The 16,651-nt window shown below is 37.0% G+C and overlaps 1 protein-coding gene across 4 annotated transcripts in view; it reads left to right on the top strand.

Annotated features, from left to right (window-relative positions):
- The first annotated feature begins 5,737 nt into the window (after positions 1-5,737).
- LOC128228020 (glutamate receptor ionotropic, kainate 2-like) overlaps positions 5,738-16,651 on the top strand; it is a 58,284-nt gene continuing 47,370 nt past the window's right edge. For all 4 annotated transcript variants that reach the window (XM_052939043.1, XM_052939041.1, XM_052939042.1 and 1 more), the window contains exons 1-2: positions 5,738-5,983; positions 6,280-6,847. In XM_052939043.1, coding sequence (XP_052795003.1) covers positions 6,766-6,847 — 82 coding nt within the window. In that variant the 5' untranslated portion in view covers positions 5,738-5,983; positions 6,280-6,765. The remainder of the gene's footprint in view (positions 5,984-6,279; positions 6,848-16,651) is intronic.

The following is a 16,651-nucleotide window of genomic DNA, read 5'->3' as shown; positions in this document are numbered from 1 at the left end:
CACACAATGTCTGCCTTATCACGCGATGACCTGCTAACAAGCTCGGATTCTAAATCTCATTCTGAGAAGATATTTGGCATCTAGCAGTTCTTAAATATCGTCTGATGTAATTTTTAGTTGCTGTTGATAATGGTAAAATGACATTTTAGCTTTGTCCATAAAATATCAATTTTTGATTTTTTCATCATCTGATCGTTCAAAGCATATGCTTTTTACTTAAGCCAGAGTGTAGATGGTGCACGTGTCTGTGTACAGCACGATTATAGATGGTGCACGTGTGAGTGTACTGTACGAGTATAGATGGTGCACGTGTCAGTGATCAGTACGAATATAGATGATGCACGTGTGGATGTCCAGTACGAGTAAAGATGGTGCACGTGTCAGTGTACAGTACGAGTAAAGATGGTGCACGTGTCAGTGTACAGCACGAATATAGATGGTGCACGTGTGAGTGTACAGTACGAGTATAGATGGTGCACGTGTGAGTGTACAGTACGAGTATAGATGGTGAATGTGTCTGTGTACAGCACGAGTATAGATGGTGCACGTGTGAGTGTACAGTACGAGTATAGATGGTGCACGTGGGAGTGTACAGTACGAATATAGATAGTGCACGTGTCAGTTTACAGAACGAGTATAGATGGTGCACGTGTGAGTGTACAGTACGAGTATAGATGGTGAACGTGTCAGTTTACAGTACGAGTAAAGATGGTGCACGTGTCGGTGTAGAGTACGAGTTTAGATGGTGCACGTGCCAGTTTACAGTACGAGTATATATGGTGAACGTGTGGATGTACAGTACACATAAAGATGGTGCACGTGACAGTGTACAGTACGAGTAGAGATAGTATACGTGCCAGTTTACAGTACGAGTATAGTTGGTGCACGTGTAAGTGTACAGTACGACTATAGACGGTGCACGTGTCAGTGTACATCTAGTATAGATGGTGCACGTATGGATGTACAGTACGAGTAAAGATGATGTCGATAGCGCAGGTGTGAATGTACAGTACGATTAAAGATGGTGCACGTGTGAGTGTACAGTACGAGAACAGATTGTGCACGTTGATGTTAAGTACGAATATAGATGGTGCACGTGTGAATGTACAGTACGAGTAAAGGTGGTGTCGATAGCGCAGGTGTGGATGTACAGTACGATTATAGATGGTGCACGTATGAGTGTACAGTACGAGAACAGATTGTGCACGTGTGGATGTTAAGTACGAATATAGATGGTGCACGTGTCAGTGTACATTGCGAGTGTAGATGGTGCACCTATCAGTGTACAACACGAGTATAGATGGTGCACGTGTGGATGTACAGTACGAATTAAGATGGTGCACGTGGTAGTGTACAGTACAAGTATAGATGGTGCACGTGTCAGTGTACCGTACGAGTATAGATGGTGCACATGTGGAATGCACAGTACGAGTAGAGATAGTGTATGTGTGGATGTTTTGTACCATTATAGCTGGTGCACATGTGGATGTACAGAACGAATTAAGATGGTGCACGTGGTAGTTTACAGTACGAGTAAAGATGGTGCACGTGTCAGTGTACCGTACGAATATAGATGGTACACATGTGGAATGCACAGTACGAGTAGAGATAGTGTATGTGTGGATGTTTTGTACCATTATAGATGGTGCACGTGTGGATGTATAGTACGAGTATAGATGGTGCACGTGTCAGTGTACATGGTGCACCTGTGAGTGTACAGTACTAGTACAGATAGAACACGGGTGAGTGTTCAGTACGAGTACAGATGGTACACGTGCGAGTGTACATTACGAGTACAGATGGTGCACGTGTCAGTGTACAGTACGAGTATATATGGTGCACGTGTCAGTGTACAGAACGAATATTGATGGTACACGTGTCAGTGTACAGTACGAATATAGATGGTGCACGTGTCAGTGTACTATACGAGTATAGTTTGTGCACGTGGTAGTGTACAGTACGAGTACAGATGGTGCACGTGTCAGTGTACAGTTCAAATACAGACAGTGCACCTGGTAGTGTACAGTAAGAGTACAGATGGTGCACGTGTGAATGAAGTAAGTGAAAAACTCACACGTTTTTTGGTCCGCAAACCGGCCGTCCAATGAAGATTACGGGATCCCGGACCCGAAGTACTTTTGGAGCTCTTTGGACACAATACAGATCCGTGGGGTAATCTTGTGGATTCTTGCGATCCCGTGGCCAGAAAAGACTGGTTTCTCTTCCTACAAGCCCAAACCTGTAGGGAAACGGGGTCTAAACAATACAGTATAGCTATCTTAAATTGAGCAGGCTGAAAACGCCGCTTCACACATCTCAGTATGAGGCCAAGTAGTTCTACAACTCATGAAGAAACATCTAAATTCATTAAGGTTGATCTTGTTTAAATTTTCATTGGCAGTGTTTTTCATCAATAGATTTTGAATAAACTACTTTAAAAAAAATCCAAATTTAACGTACTAGTTATGCACACATAACAATGAATATATCACTCCACGCCTATATCGAAAGCCGAACAATTTTGGACAAGTGAATTGTGAATCCGTCCGAAAAAGAGTTTCCAAATATACATTGTCGAGACATTCACCGTTTAAACATTATTTGCGTAATGTTGTTCTAACTTTAAACAAATCGACCAATATAACAGTTTTGTTGCTAAAATGACATGTACATGACCTATATTCAAGTTTCTAAGATGTTATTTGCGGACGACTATTGTGACGTCAGCTTTATAATGTACCATTTTCTGACACCGGTCGAATAAAAAGGCAGCCATATTGAAATTTAAGAAGAGCAAAACAAAAAAGCATTTAGCATGAAGTGTATACTAGTTCAAGAATCAAGAGAGTTATTCAGCAATTAAGCAGATATTGAGTTTGGCTGTCAATGGAATGATTTACATTATTATATGGATTTATTTTACACTCACCCTGAGAAACATAAATAAATGACACGAACAATTTCATGCATTTCAATTTTGTGGCATATCATTGCAGCATTGCAAACGGAAGTCAAACGGAATTAAAATAGAATCGAATTTAGAATATGCGCATACTTATGCATACGATTTCTTCCTCAATGAAGCCAAATGTATGAATATGTGCAAAAGCACGTACAAGATCATCACATGAAGGTATTGCAGACATCGATCAAAGTAATTAAACATTATTATTTAGTATCATTAACATGGTAATGCAAATTACTAAAAACATATACTTTATAGCGCAGGGAAATGTCATTCTTGGCTAGGAAAACAACAAGTGGGATATTGATGCGTAGAGTCGCCGAAACAAAAATCGTCAAAGAGACTAAAGTGGCTGTTTATAGGGACTAGTCAGCACCGGATCAAAACAGCTTTATAACTCCCCGATCAGCAGCAGAATTCGTCATTGACGCTTGATCAAATGGTAATGACTAGTTGATCATCCAGTTTAGCTATTGCACAGGCTAGTCCAAATAAAAATCAAGACATTGCTGCATGCAGCACTTTCAGTGCTTTGATTAAATACTTATATACATCGATATAGAACAGTTCCCCCAACTATTCACTTATTAATTTTGGGGCAGTGAGTACGTCAAACAGATCGAGTCTGTGCTTAACTAATATGCGAACATATAGAACTATTTAATAAATACCACGATTTCTCATTCGACAAATTATCCCTTTTTTTACAAAATAGGCCGTTTATAAGTTTTAGAATTATTTGCATTTAAATCAGACTTTTTTGCATTCATGTGTAGAGGTATCGCTCTATATAAAAGAAAGACAACTAAGTTTTTGCCAAAACCACGAATCAATTTGAAAAAAAGCGGCGTCAAAGTTAAAAAAAGATTTAACTGTTAAATAAGGCCTAAAAATGGTTTGGTTAGGGTTACATCAAGTTTTCTTAAATAGGTAAGGTAGGTAGGCTTTTTTTTATTATTTTTTTTTATAAGGCTTTATATAAGAATGTCAATTTCATCATTGGAGAAAGGCGTTCAAGTTATCTTCTGTATACACATTCAAGGTTTTAAACAACATATAAAATAGCAATTAAAAATAATATTTTTTTTTTTTAGTTTTTTATTCTTTTTTTACAAACTGACTATAAAAACGGTAGGGTCGGAGCCTATTTCGTAGGTAGGGTCGGGTAACCCGAACCAAATGTATTTTTAGGCCTAACCACTCTTCAATTGAAAATAGAACACAAATAAACCCCGAAGAAAACAATGAATCTTTCTACAAATTGTCTAACAATATTGTTCTTATTTCAGTTAATCTCAAATACCTTCAGTTTTCGTTTATGCCACCACATTTCTGCAGTATTATGTTTAAAAAAAAACACAAACCTTTGGGAAGCCGATAAGTTTCCTTATGAAATCTTGGAACGCGAATTTGTCAATATCGCGAAACAGTTGAGAGATTTCAATGAGTTTGATTTATAACAACCTGTAACCACAGCTGTACAACGTTATGTGTTGGTTACGATATTCATCTTTCATCTGTCTGATTCAGCTCTTATTGGATTAATTGTTGCTGTGGTTGAGGTTGTAGTTTTTTGTTTAGGGATCATTGTTAGGTATTCTCTTATAATTCCAGCTAAACTATCCTGAAACGTTATTCGCCAAAAATATATACCACAATCCTTCTTGATAAGAAAAGGATTGAAATCCTTAATCAGAGGCGGATCCAGGATTTGACATTAGAGGGGACATTACTTTGGGGTGTAACCTTTAGACTTGCGCCCCTCCCGCAGAACCGAATTTTGTTTGGTTTAGAGTATTGCTAGGGGGTATGGGATTACAAGATAATTACAATTTCCAGTCCAAAATGGTGCATTTGGGTGTTTTTCATTATATATACATTTCTTTATAGAAATAAAGAAATAAACTTGGATTATTTAAGCCCCCCCCCCAACCCCCATCCCTACCTCCCACCATGTACCCGCTAGTGTAAATTGAGACGAAGGAATCTAAAAGAGCGAACAATGTAGGTACTCATTTAAAACACTCAAAATCTTCCGTCGTGTATATACTTATTATGAATTACGTTTTCCGTATAAATTGCAAAACACTTCTAATGTAATTGACTTGATGAGATCCCAACTTCTCATGTAATTGACTTGATGAGATCCCGAACTTCTCATGTAATTGACTTGATGAGATCCCAACTTCTCATGTAATTGACTTGATGAGATCCCAACTTCTCATGTAATTGACTTGATGAGATCCCGAACTTCTCATGTAATTGACTTGATGAGATCCCGAACTTCTCATGTAATTGACTTGATGAGATCCCGAAGAATCTTAAACAAATTTCATTTATTTTCCATTTTAGTGTAACATTTCAAATTGCCATATTGTTTGAACAAACATTGTCTGTATTCCCACCACCATTTTCCAAACAGTCTTTATTATAAGCTATGTCGAATAATACAGTGGACGGAAATGTAAACTTAAAGGAGAAGAATTACACTCAACTGAACCACTTTAGCATTAAGGTTCTTCGTGATGGCAATGGCCAACTAGAGTAACATGTATTTAAAAGCGTCCTTGCCGAATGTTACTTACCGACTGTCGGGTACATTGCATAACCTGCAAGAAAGTTCAAGATTAAGACGCTACACGGAGACCATAGATTTTCAATATTATCCCTTCGTGTGATGACTGTTATACTCTACAAGTTAGGAATAGCAAGAGGGGGAACATTTGTTTGCCTTCTATACCGATCGATGAACGGCAGACGAATAGGCCGGCATCGGATCACAGACATTTCAGAGAAAACAATCAGATTCATCCACTTATGGCTACGTTATAATAGGTGAATAGCATCTGATAATTGTGTGTGTGAAACTATTAATGAATGGAACACTCGGAACTGTTGATTCGCTGTTCAGTTTTTTCTTCTTAATAATGTGACAGGGTGTCATAACAGTGTTCATAAAGCGTTTGGAGTGGACTCACCGCTGACTGGATTTTCTAAGGAATCGGTCTATTTGTCGCAGTAAGTTACCTAAGATTATTTGTTAATTATCTTCTGTTTACATTAATTGATCCCCTTATTGTAGTTTATAAACTTGCAAACAAAATATATTTTAAAGTAAGGGTCAAGGTCGTTGCACTTGTCGAGGTCAATATAAACCACAATTGAATTTTACTAGTAATTATTTAAGTGTTACATACTATGAAAAAGGCTATTTCCAAGGTTCGTCTATAAAACAATAAATATTATATTCAATGCATGCGAAATTGGAGTCTTAAATGCTGCGATATTACAAATAAATAATGATATACTTTCAGATGAACGCATGAAATGAACACTAATGTGCAGATCAACTTGAATCAATGTGAACGGGGCACTGTGTAAACATTTTCGAAGAAATACGAGAAAAACAGATGTTGACAAATCCAATGAGATTAAAAGAGTGACTTGGAGTTTGAGATTTAATCTATACATCATAACAATGTGTACAGGAATAGGTTAATTGCTATTGATGGCTGTTTGCTAGAATTTAGCCTTGCTAAATTACTAGAATCAAATTCCTAATAGCGTTTTTATGTTCCAAAGAAATGAATGATAGTTAATGGAAAACAATTTGTTAATATTTTTGAATGGAGTTCCCAGATGCATTTTCGTCGAGGTATGCATAGCCAGACACTGCGGTTAAGCATATTTAAGGACACTTTCTTAAAAACCGAATACCATATACACTATATGTCCACGTCTTAACGTGGTGGATAAAAGACCACGTGGTTTATCACGTGACAGGAAGTCTGAATGAAGGAATGCGGATCTCAATAGTTGCGCTCCTCCTGTTGGCATGGAGCAGTTACCAACTTCCGGTTTACTGTACTCCGATTAACGTGGGTAAGTACAATTTACACTTCTGATCTTCATGTCTACACACTTATAAATACAGGAATATCTGATGTCCGCGATACACTACGTGAAGTGAATTTATTCGATTATTATTTGTTTTCTATTATAATTCTATTTCCACTATCAAATCAAAGTTATTAGTTTTAGATGATTGTTAGCTTTTATTTTATTTTTGAATACGCTGTGAAATGGTGAAAACGCAATAATACAGCTAAAACATGAGTGTACTAAATAGAAGTAAAGGAACAGGCCTTGACCTTATTTCGGTCACCGGTATTGAACTCAACCTTATTTCGGTCACCGGTATTGAACTCAACCTTATTTCGGTCACCGGTATTGAACTCAACCTTATTTCGGTCACCGGTATTGAACTCAACCTTATTTCGGTCACCGGTATTGAACTCAAAAAGAGAATGTTTTCTGAATCTAGGCCGCTCTGCGTATTATGCACCAAACACCAAAGTCTAAGTAATGGTCTATAACCGAACCTTATTGATCCCCTAAGGTTGTTTTCTCGACATTTAAAAGCAATTGGATTGAGATTTCAAACACATGTTCTGTTATGTTATTCCCAAGTTATTATTTTTTAGTTGCAATCACTTAAGATAACAATCTATCATCCTACATGTTTTTAACTATCTGATCTTTCAAATTAATATTTATTTCGAAACTAAAATACTTTTTTAAAGGAAAAGTCCTAAATTGTTAATAAGGAATAAGGACGGTCTCGTGGATTAGCTGTATTACAATGCATCAATGATTCAAATAATATGCTGCTATAATGAGCATTTGCATTGACAGCATCTAGCATTGAAAACTATGCGTTAAACTGTGTTCGTTAGATAAAGAACGAAACAAAATCTCGCAGAACTTTCCCTTTATGTCGATGCAAGCACCTACCCTTGTTGTAAATAGACAATTTCAATCAAAACGACTTTGCTTTGTAGCGTATTGTTAATTTCATGACGTCAGAAGGTAACAGTGCGACAGGGGGTGACAGAGTGACAGGGGGTGATAGTGCGACAAGGGGTAGGGGGTGATAGTGCGACAGGGGGTGATAGTGCGACAGGGGGTGACAGAGCGACAGGGGGTGACAGAGCGACAGGGGGGAACAGTGCGACAGGGGGTGATAGTGCGGGGTGATAGTAGATTTAAATATTGCCCTGATGTTTTTACTATAAGTTCTATAGAAGTGAGGTATAATTACCCCGCATAGTGCCGTATGTTTTCGCCGCTCAAAAGTCACTGCAAAGTCATTGCGACATAGTACGTCAAAATGCAGATAACACCTCCATGCGACATAGTACGTCAAAATGCAGACACAACCTCCATGCGACATAGTACGTCACAAGGCAGATAACACCTCCATGCGACATAGTACGTCACAAGGCAGATAACACCTCCATGCGACATAGTACGTCACAAGGCAGATAACAACTCCATGCGACAAAGTACGTCACAAGGCAAATAACAACTCCATGCGACATAGTACGTCACACGGCAGAAAACACCTCCATGCGACATAGTACGTCACACGGCAGATACATCCTCCTTGCGACATAGTACGTCACACGGCAGATAACACCTCCATGCGACATAGTACGTCACAAGGCAGATAACACCTCCATGCGACATAGTACGCCACACGGCAGATAACACCTCCACGCGACATAGTACGTCACAAGGCAGATACAACCTCCATGCGACATAGTACGTCACAAGGCAGATAACACCTCCATGCGACATAGTACGTCACAAGGCAGATAACACCTCATGCGACATAGAACTTCACAAGTCAGATAACACGTCCATGCGACATAGAACGCCACACGGCAGATACCACCTCCATGCGACATAGAACGCCACACGGCAGATACCACCTCCATGCGACATAGAACGCCACGCGGCAGATAACACCTCATGCGACATAGAACGCCACACGGCAGATACCATCTCCATGCGACATAGAACGCCACACGGCAGATACCAACTCCATGCGACATAGAACGCCACACGGCAGATACCACCTCCATGCGACATAGAACGTCACACGGCAGATAACAACTTAGACCTTTCTTTCAAATATACTCTGAACATTAAATAACAGAGCTTGAGTGTTCCTTGCGTAAACTTACGAATTCAGGGGTTATGGTCTTATACAATCCTTTTAGAAAGGAATAAAAATATCTTTATCAACTTTGTATTTAAATGATATATTATAATTATGATGCGATAAGATGGCGAGTTCTGATCTTGTTCATTAATTTTTCACAAAACAGTGTAAAATGATACGAAGAGGCTTTGATCTTTGTTATCCCGGTCCATCTGTTTTGAAAAGAAATGCTTGAACACGAAGGGCACTGAATGACCATCCCGCTTTAACTCTTAATTCTCGCTAAAAACACTCTCGCAGTGTCGTTCACATTACGTCAAAAACAAATAAAATGTCGTAGTGGATCTGCAATTACTCCGCATTCTTTATATACATGAGCCATTGGTTATCAGACTAGTAAGTTATTTGCAATGACCAGGTAGTTGCTTTTTAGCAAAAAGAAAACGACATCGTCCAAACGATACCAGGAGGCAAGGAAATGACACGAGGCGACGGCATGTACGGCAGTTGTATGACAACGTTAGAGTCAATTACGATTAGTACAAGAAGTTTCTTGAAGGCGTGAACCTTAAACAGTTTAAAATTATCGTAAGCACGAAACCGAAAATATGCAAAACATCGCGAAACACTTCGTCTGAAATCGACATTAAGCGAGATTTCCTCGACCCTCACAGGACAAGAGGCGTATAGTGTGATGGGATATGACGGATTGCTCAACATTTTTCTCATTTCATCTTCTGTTTTGAAAGACTGTAAATCATTTAAAACGTACAGTCATATTGGTTGATTGAATAGGATTGTTCATGGATTAATCAAATGATCGATTGGCATGCATTGGATAAATTGACTATTTGCTTGTGCATCGCTTGTTCCTACTGGAGTAATTCATGTCTGCAAAACCATCAGCCTCCTAATCTATGATTAGAGTTGTATTATTGCGTTTTTTTCAAGCATGTTGAGTTGCTTGAGGGACGCAATGCTGATCTAAAAAATAACACAGACATTTTCAGTGGTGTAGATTGGTGCAGTTGGGGAAGAACTCTTTTATTATAAACTGTCAATATGGACTCATCCTCATCGATGTAAATAATTGTTTTCGAAATCAGCAAGTATTTCCCATATTTTCTGGGGTTCCCAATAGGGAAGGTCGATGTCGTTTCATCGCAGGCTCAAATCCCAGTCGGGGAGCTTGTAAGCTTGTCATATATTCAAAAAATAAATATAAAAAACACAACGTCGTTTTCACAAAACATCTTAAACAAAATCCTATGTCGCTTGATAGAGGTGTACGAATCGTAGCCATCCTTTTCATTGTCACGGAGGATCAAATTAGTTTAAACAAGTGATAATCGATATAAACAGATTGAAAGGTTTATTATTTAATTGAATGGATGCTTTTGAATTCTTGAGATACATTATAAAACAAATTGAATCTTATATGAGTGTTTAAATTGCCAAGGTAAATGTGAACATATCTGATAGAACAGGCATTGGTAACGGTTCTTCCTGACAGGTTGTTTCAAAAATAGATATGTTTATGTATTTTATCACAGACTGATGACAACGAAAATAGAAGTTAACACGGTTTATAACACCTTCTTTACATGCAATGTCTGAACAATCTTGTGTTCATGCTCGTGCACATTAAATTTATAATTTCGCATACATTTGAAGATTAAATGTGTTGCGTAACACACAGAACGCGTTGTTACTTACAAAAGAACGTGACGTTACCAATTCCATCTTCTCATTACAGTTGCCTTACCTAATCGGATCAATATCCTCTCTCTCCTTTTATTTAATTTCTGTCCTGAAACGCCTTCGAATTATTTCAAAAGGCAAAATATCATTTATACATGATTGATTTATCAAATGAATCTGGATCGTGTGATTGATCAGATACGTTTCAGGATGTACCAAATGATGGATTGGCATGCACGCCATTTGATATATTCCGGACATACAAGTCATGATGGAGTTCAATAAAACGGAAGTATAATACCTCAGTTATGTAAAGTCTGATGGCAATAGTTAAAGCGAAGCTACATAACTACGTCCCTGGGGTGCCAATGACCTGCACATTGCCCACATTCTGTTATCTTGATAGCTCGGGATCATTGCCAAAAAATGGCTTTGTTAATAATATCTTGACTAGAGGCGTTGACATTGTTGCTTTTAATGTCAAGGAGAAACCCCATTCGAACAAAGACGTTGTTAATAATATTTTGACTAGAGGCGTTGACATAGTTGCCTTTAATGTCAAGCAGCAACCCAATTCGAACCAAGACGTTGTTAATAATATCTTGACTAGAGGCGTTGACATTGTTGCTTTTAATGTCAAGCAGCAACCCCATTCGAACCAAGACGTTCGTTTCCATCGAAGGAACGTTCCTTTAGAACTCTGTTATATAGGAAATTTGTTGAATCAGTTATCGTTTTTCGAACGGCTCAGCCACGAGTAAAACTATACTTTCATGAGACCGCGAGTGAAATCAGTTTGATTTTACAAAGGATTTCAACATATCTTCTGTTTCTGTTATGCTCAAATGTAAGACTAAAGTCATATGTTTTTACGATTCGCGTAAAAACATAACGCCGTGATGTCATTGTGGTGATTAAAATTCAGCATAATGAACGCCATATTACTTTAAGTAAGCAAAGCAGTGAAAATATAAAATTGCAATGCAGTGATTTTTTACCAAAAATCATAATACATATGCGATTGATTATTATGATACCTCACGTGACTTTGCGTTTAAGATTTATTTCAGTATTCAATGACCGAACGAAATTATATAAGTGATTTGAATGGTCATCACTAAACCATGACCAAACTGAACAATATGATCTAAATGCATGTACAGTCTGCTTGGAATTCTCAACAATCGCTAAATTAAATGACCTGTATGAGTAAGAAATTTTGCTCATTTTATATTTCATTAGATGAATAGCGTGCATATGTTTAAAACAAAACGCTAGAAGAATATTCAATCGCAGTATAATTGCGAACAATGGAAACAATTCAGTCGACATTATTTGCTCGAGATTTTTTAGAGAATGAAATATAATGCAGTATTACACTGAAAAGACCAATTTTGCCATTTATTTCATGCCAAGTTCCACAAAAATAGCCACATTAATTGGCATTTAAGTAGAAAGCAGCACCAAATGTTAGTCAAATGGCTTCATACCGGAAATTGGGACATCGATTTTTATTCCCAAATCTGTGTGCGTTTATGTATGGTTTTTTTCACATAGAAACGGGCTCAAATAAGAGAAACAGTGCAGTTATGTTGGTAAAACTCACTGTTTCGAGTTGTAAGTCATCATGATGTTTTCGACAATATTTTTCAATGGAGCCGCGAAAAGCATGAATGATTTCACGATATTACCCCAATAAGATGCAATATCTATAAATTGACACATATGTACATTTGGCACATATACGAACAACGAGGCCAGTGACATTAAGAACTATTCCTGACGAAAATGAACGTGTCCAAATTCGGACAAGAGGATCTCTAAGTTATGGAAGCTTTATGGTGTTACGTTGTGCTATGGAGTTGACTCCCTTAGAACATTAGACGCGAACATAACAATTGTTGTAAATAAAATGTAAATAGAAAATATTTTCTGCATATGAAAAGAGAAAACAGATATTCACGAGTAAACTTTAAAACATAAACCTTTTTCTATGATCTATGTTATCGTTTTTGGTACACTTATTTCAATCGTTGTCTAATTATATCTCTATTCAAATTATGCCAGTTATACAAACACGATTGTATTATGTTCCGTACTCATAAATTTGCACGTGTAGTGTTAATTTGCATGGATATAATATTTGTAAGTCAATATTTGCATGGGCCGATGGCCTAACATTATAATAAACTGTTTGTCCTTAGAGTTATGCTAGAATACGTGCATTTGTATCCATCTTTATTTAACATTGTCATAACAATGGCAATTGTGGCTCAGACAATTTTATAACGGAAATAGTGTAATAGTACGGTCATTTTCTTTACTCCTAGACTTCCTAATTGGTTCGATTACCGATAATTCCTTGGATTAAACCGCGTTTGGATATTAACATGTTTCTGGCATCGAATGTTTTTTTTTTTCATTTTGACAAGGTGTTTAAAATTTACCAGAACAAAGTAATCATACGATCAGTTCTTGAATGCGGTTTAACCATTGTTCATCGGTAACTTCGTAAAACTCTTTGTCAGATATTAATATATTACTAGTAAAACAAGTTCACCAGTTCATGATTTCCGAGGTCCGGTCGCGTCACGTCACGTCACGTCACGTCACGTCAAACCACGTTGCATAATGTCCCGCCTTTTTATAATTTTAAATACAATGTATATTGAAAATTGATTGTTCAAAACTGAGGAAAGTTCACACATACTTATATGGCCGACAGAACAGTTTGCCCGAGCTGTCACATTATTCTGACTCAACCGTTTTATGAGTTGTAGCCCTGACGGAAATTAGAAAAATAACCTCCCATCCTGTCACTTGAAATGCTTATCAAACCACAAATATGGGTTAATGTCAGACAGTTCATTTCTGGTATGCAGTTTTATCACCCTGGAATTAGCCCCTCGATGACATTAAACAAAAAACACACACTTTTCTTGAATGAATTAACAGTTTTGTGAATAAACGATGGTGAAGGTTGTATGTGTGAAGTACAGACTGTATATTCCTCACATACGGTCACACCCCTCTGACGAACATACATCAGAAGTTATGCTCCTTTCTGAAATAAGAAAATACAGATCTTACAGAGGGTTTGTTGGAAATTGACCTAACACATGAAAGGATTTAATTTCAAAGTTGACATGCAGTCGCACCAATACCAGTCGCACCAATACGAATGAACAGTTCTTGAGATTCATGAAAAACAGTTCAATTTTATCAACAATATCGGAAGTTAAAGGTTAATGGAGTTTCACACATGGGTACGTCATGTCAGAAAGAAATGCCGACTTGCATCACAAAAAATAACTGTTTTTAGAGTTATGCCCCTTGATGCAGTAAGATATAAGAACATTAATTTAATTTGATTATTTGAAACAATGTTATTTTAAGATAGAAATTTTAAGATTCTTGCATCCAGGCGGCGTCTGTGTGTATGCATATATATTCAAATATAATACAAACAGAAATGGTAATTTAAAAAGTAATAGAAATAACAAAACACGTGAAAGTAAAGAAGAAGGTTAATGTGCTAATGAACTTCTCGGTAAGGAGACCTTTAAAAAGATGGACCACCAAAGTCGAACAAACAGATAATGATTATATAATTATGGCACTTTTTATATTGAAAGCATTTTAGCTGAATAACTTAAGTGTGTCTTTTATATGTGATATAGTAAATAAACTTTTTATATTGAAAGCATTTTAGCTGAATAACTTAAGTGTGTCTTTTATATGTGATATAGTAAATAAAACATGCATACCACATACGCTACACACAATCGCTTTGTTATATCACAGCCTCCACTGCCTTAAAGTAATAAAACGGTCTTCCCTTTGTTCAAGTTTAATAGAACTTACATATTATACTTCAAACGCCATAGTTAGTTCTACATCTCAACCCCGAAAGTACTTTCATAATACTCTAAAGTAACCAGGACCTTAATCTGGAGAATCTATGTGACTTTTAAGCACAATTTAATTTGTGTTATGCCAACATCATTTACTTGTTTCCAACCTCACAACTAGTGTGAGCCTCTTTCACAGGTAAAACATTCTAAATGCGACGTTCTTTACTTCCGTCTGAAATTCAAGGTCACGTACTAACACAAACAATCAATCCATCGCACATCATCTACCATCGTATTCATGGCAGTAACAAGAAATAGTGCCGGAAATTACGGTGGCTCAACTCATCATGGACGTGTTTGAATGAAATGGACAATGCAATGAGATGTATTTAATGGCTTAAGTGCTTACATCATTACACTGTTTTATAAAGTAAGCACTTAAGTCATTAAACACATTTCATTGCACTATTGGCTAGTGTTTATGAGATATAATACTTCAATAATTCATGACGTTTACATCAATTTCTACAAAACGTTAAGGTTTACTTAAAATAGTTCCATGAATTTCATGCGGTCAAAATGGCGTGAAGCCTCATTTTAAAGGCTTGATAATTGTATGGATTTAATGCAAAAAGCATGTTTCATTAAGGCAAGGTCAGAACTATCTGCTCCTGTGGGAGCTTATTATTCTTGGGTGAATCAATTGTCTGAACGGGAGATGGCTCAGCATTGCCTCTCAAGAAATTTCTTTATCGTTTCTAGTGAGTTCAATGCATGAAAAATGTCGCAATAAAATTTATAATGACTACACAAATATTTACCTAATCTGCACGTTGCCGAAAAATTGTTTCGTATATTAATTGTTGTGTGACATGTTGTATTACAATGACACACAGGTTAAAAATGAAATGGCTTGTTAGTCATGTCTCACAGTTACTTGTTTATTTAAAGAATTGTGCTAATCGGTATTCAAATGTAGATTGACTCTCGGGCATGTTTTGCATTCATCCGTTTAACTTAAAATCCACTGGAATTGATTTGTTGGCAGCTGATATATTTATTTACAGTCTCAGCAAAATACGTTTATCATAATTGAAATCAAAGCGCTTCAATTGTTGAAAGGCTTTTGGCCTGCTGCGAAAAATTAACATAAACATTTATGGATTTTTATGTTGATACTTAATTAAATCAAATCCATGGAGTATCAGTCATCTGAAATACTCATTTAATATTAGGCATACACAGATATGGAGTAATATTCAATTTTATACGAAAAGGTTATCTGGAAATTTGGTTTCATAAACAATGCAATGCCAGGGTTAAACATTAAGGCTTTTTTGAGTAAAATCTAATGTACACTCCAAACATGACTGAGTCGTATTTAATTTACTACCAGGGTATGTTTGCGAAACTAAATGCATCTAACAGAATGCATTGGACATGTTTATAAAGTTTATGTTTAAACTCTTTTTCTGCAATGACCGGATCCTCGCACAAAATTTCTTTGGATCGAATCCACAACTCTTACTATTTATTCCCTTTATTTATTATTGTGTCTTCTTTGTGCCTTTAACATATGTCACTCGTGGACAAAATACACATATTTGTATGTGTTCAATTATAATATTATATATGTGATTAAGAGTATGTGCTTTGTACAAGTCTTGATAAATAACCTGTTCCGTTCTGATTATGTATACCAGTGGTTTATAATTATGAATATGCAATAGGCTCAAAACCCTCGGCTGTAATTACTGAAACAAACTGGGAATAGTATACACACTTTCCTTTCCATTCAGCATGCCAAGAAATACCTGTCCGGTGTGTAAGAAATACCTTTCAGTAGTGCAAGAAATGCCTGTCCGTTGTGCAAGAAATGCCTATCCGTTGTGCAAAAAATACCTGTCCGATGTGCTAGAAATCCCTATCCGGTGTGCAAGAAATGCCTATCCGTTGTGAAAGAAATGCCTGTCCGTTGTGTTTGAAATACCTGTCCGTTGTGCAAGAAATGCCTGTCCGGTGTGTAAGAAATGCCTGTCCGGCCTGTCCGGTGTGTAAGAAATGCCTGTCCGGTGTGTAAGAAATGCCTGTTCGGTGTGTAAGAAATGCCTGTCCAGTGTGTAA

The sequence above is a fragment of the Mya arenaria genome, chromosome 3 (assembly GCF_026914265.1).
Source record: "Mya arenaria isolate MELC-2E11 chromosome 3, ASM2691426v1".
In the NCBI taxonomy this organism is placed as follows: Eukaryota; Metazoa; Mollusca; class Bivalvia; order Myida; family Myidae; genus Mya; species Mya arenaria.
The sequence above is the reverse complement of the archived record's forward strand: the minus strand, read 5'-3'. Positions and strand labels throughout refer to the sequence as shown.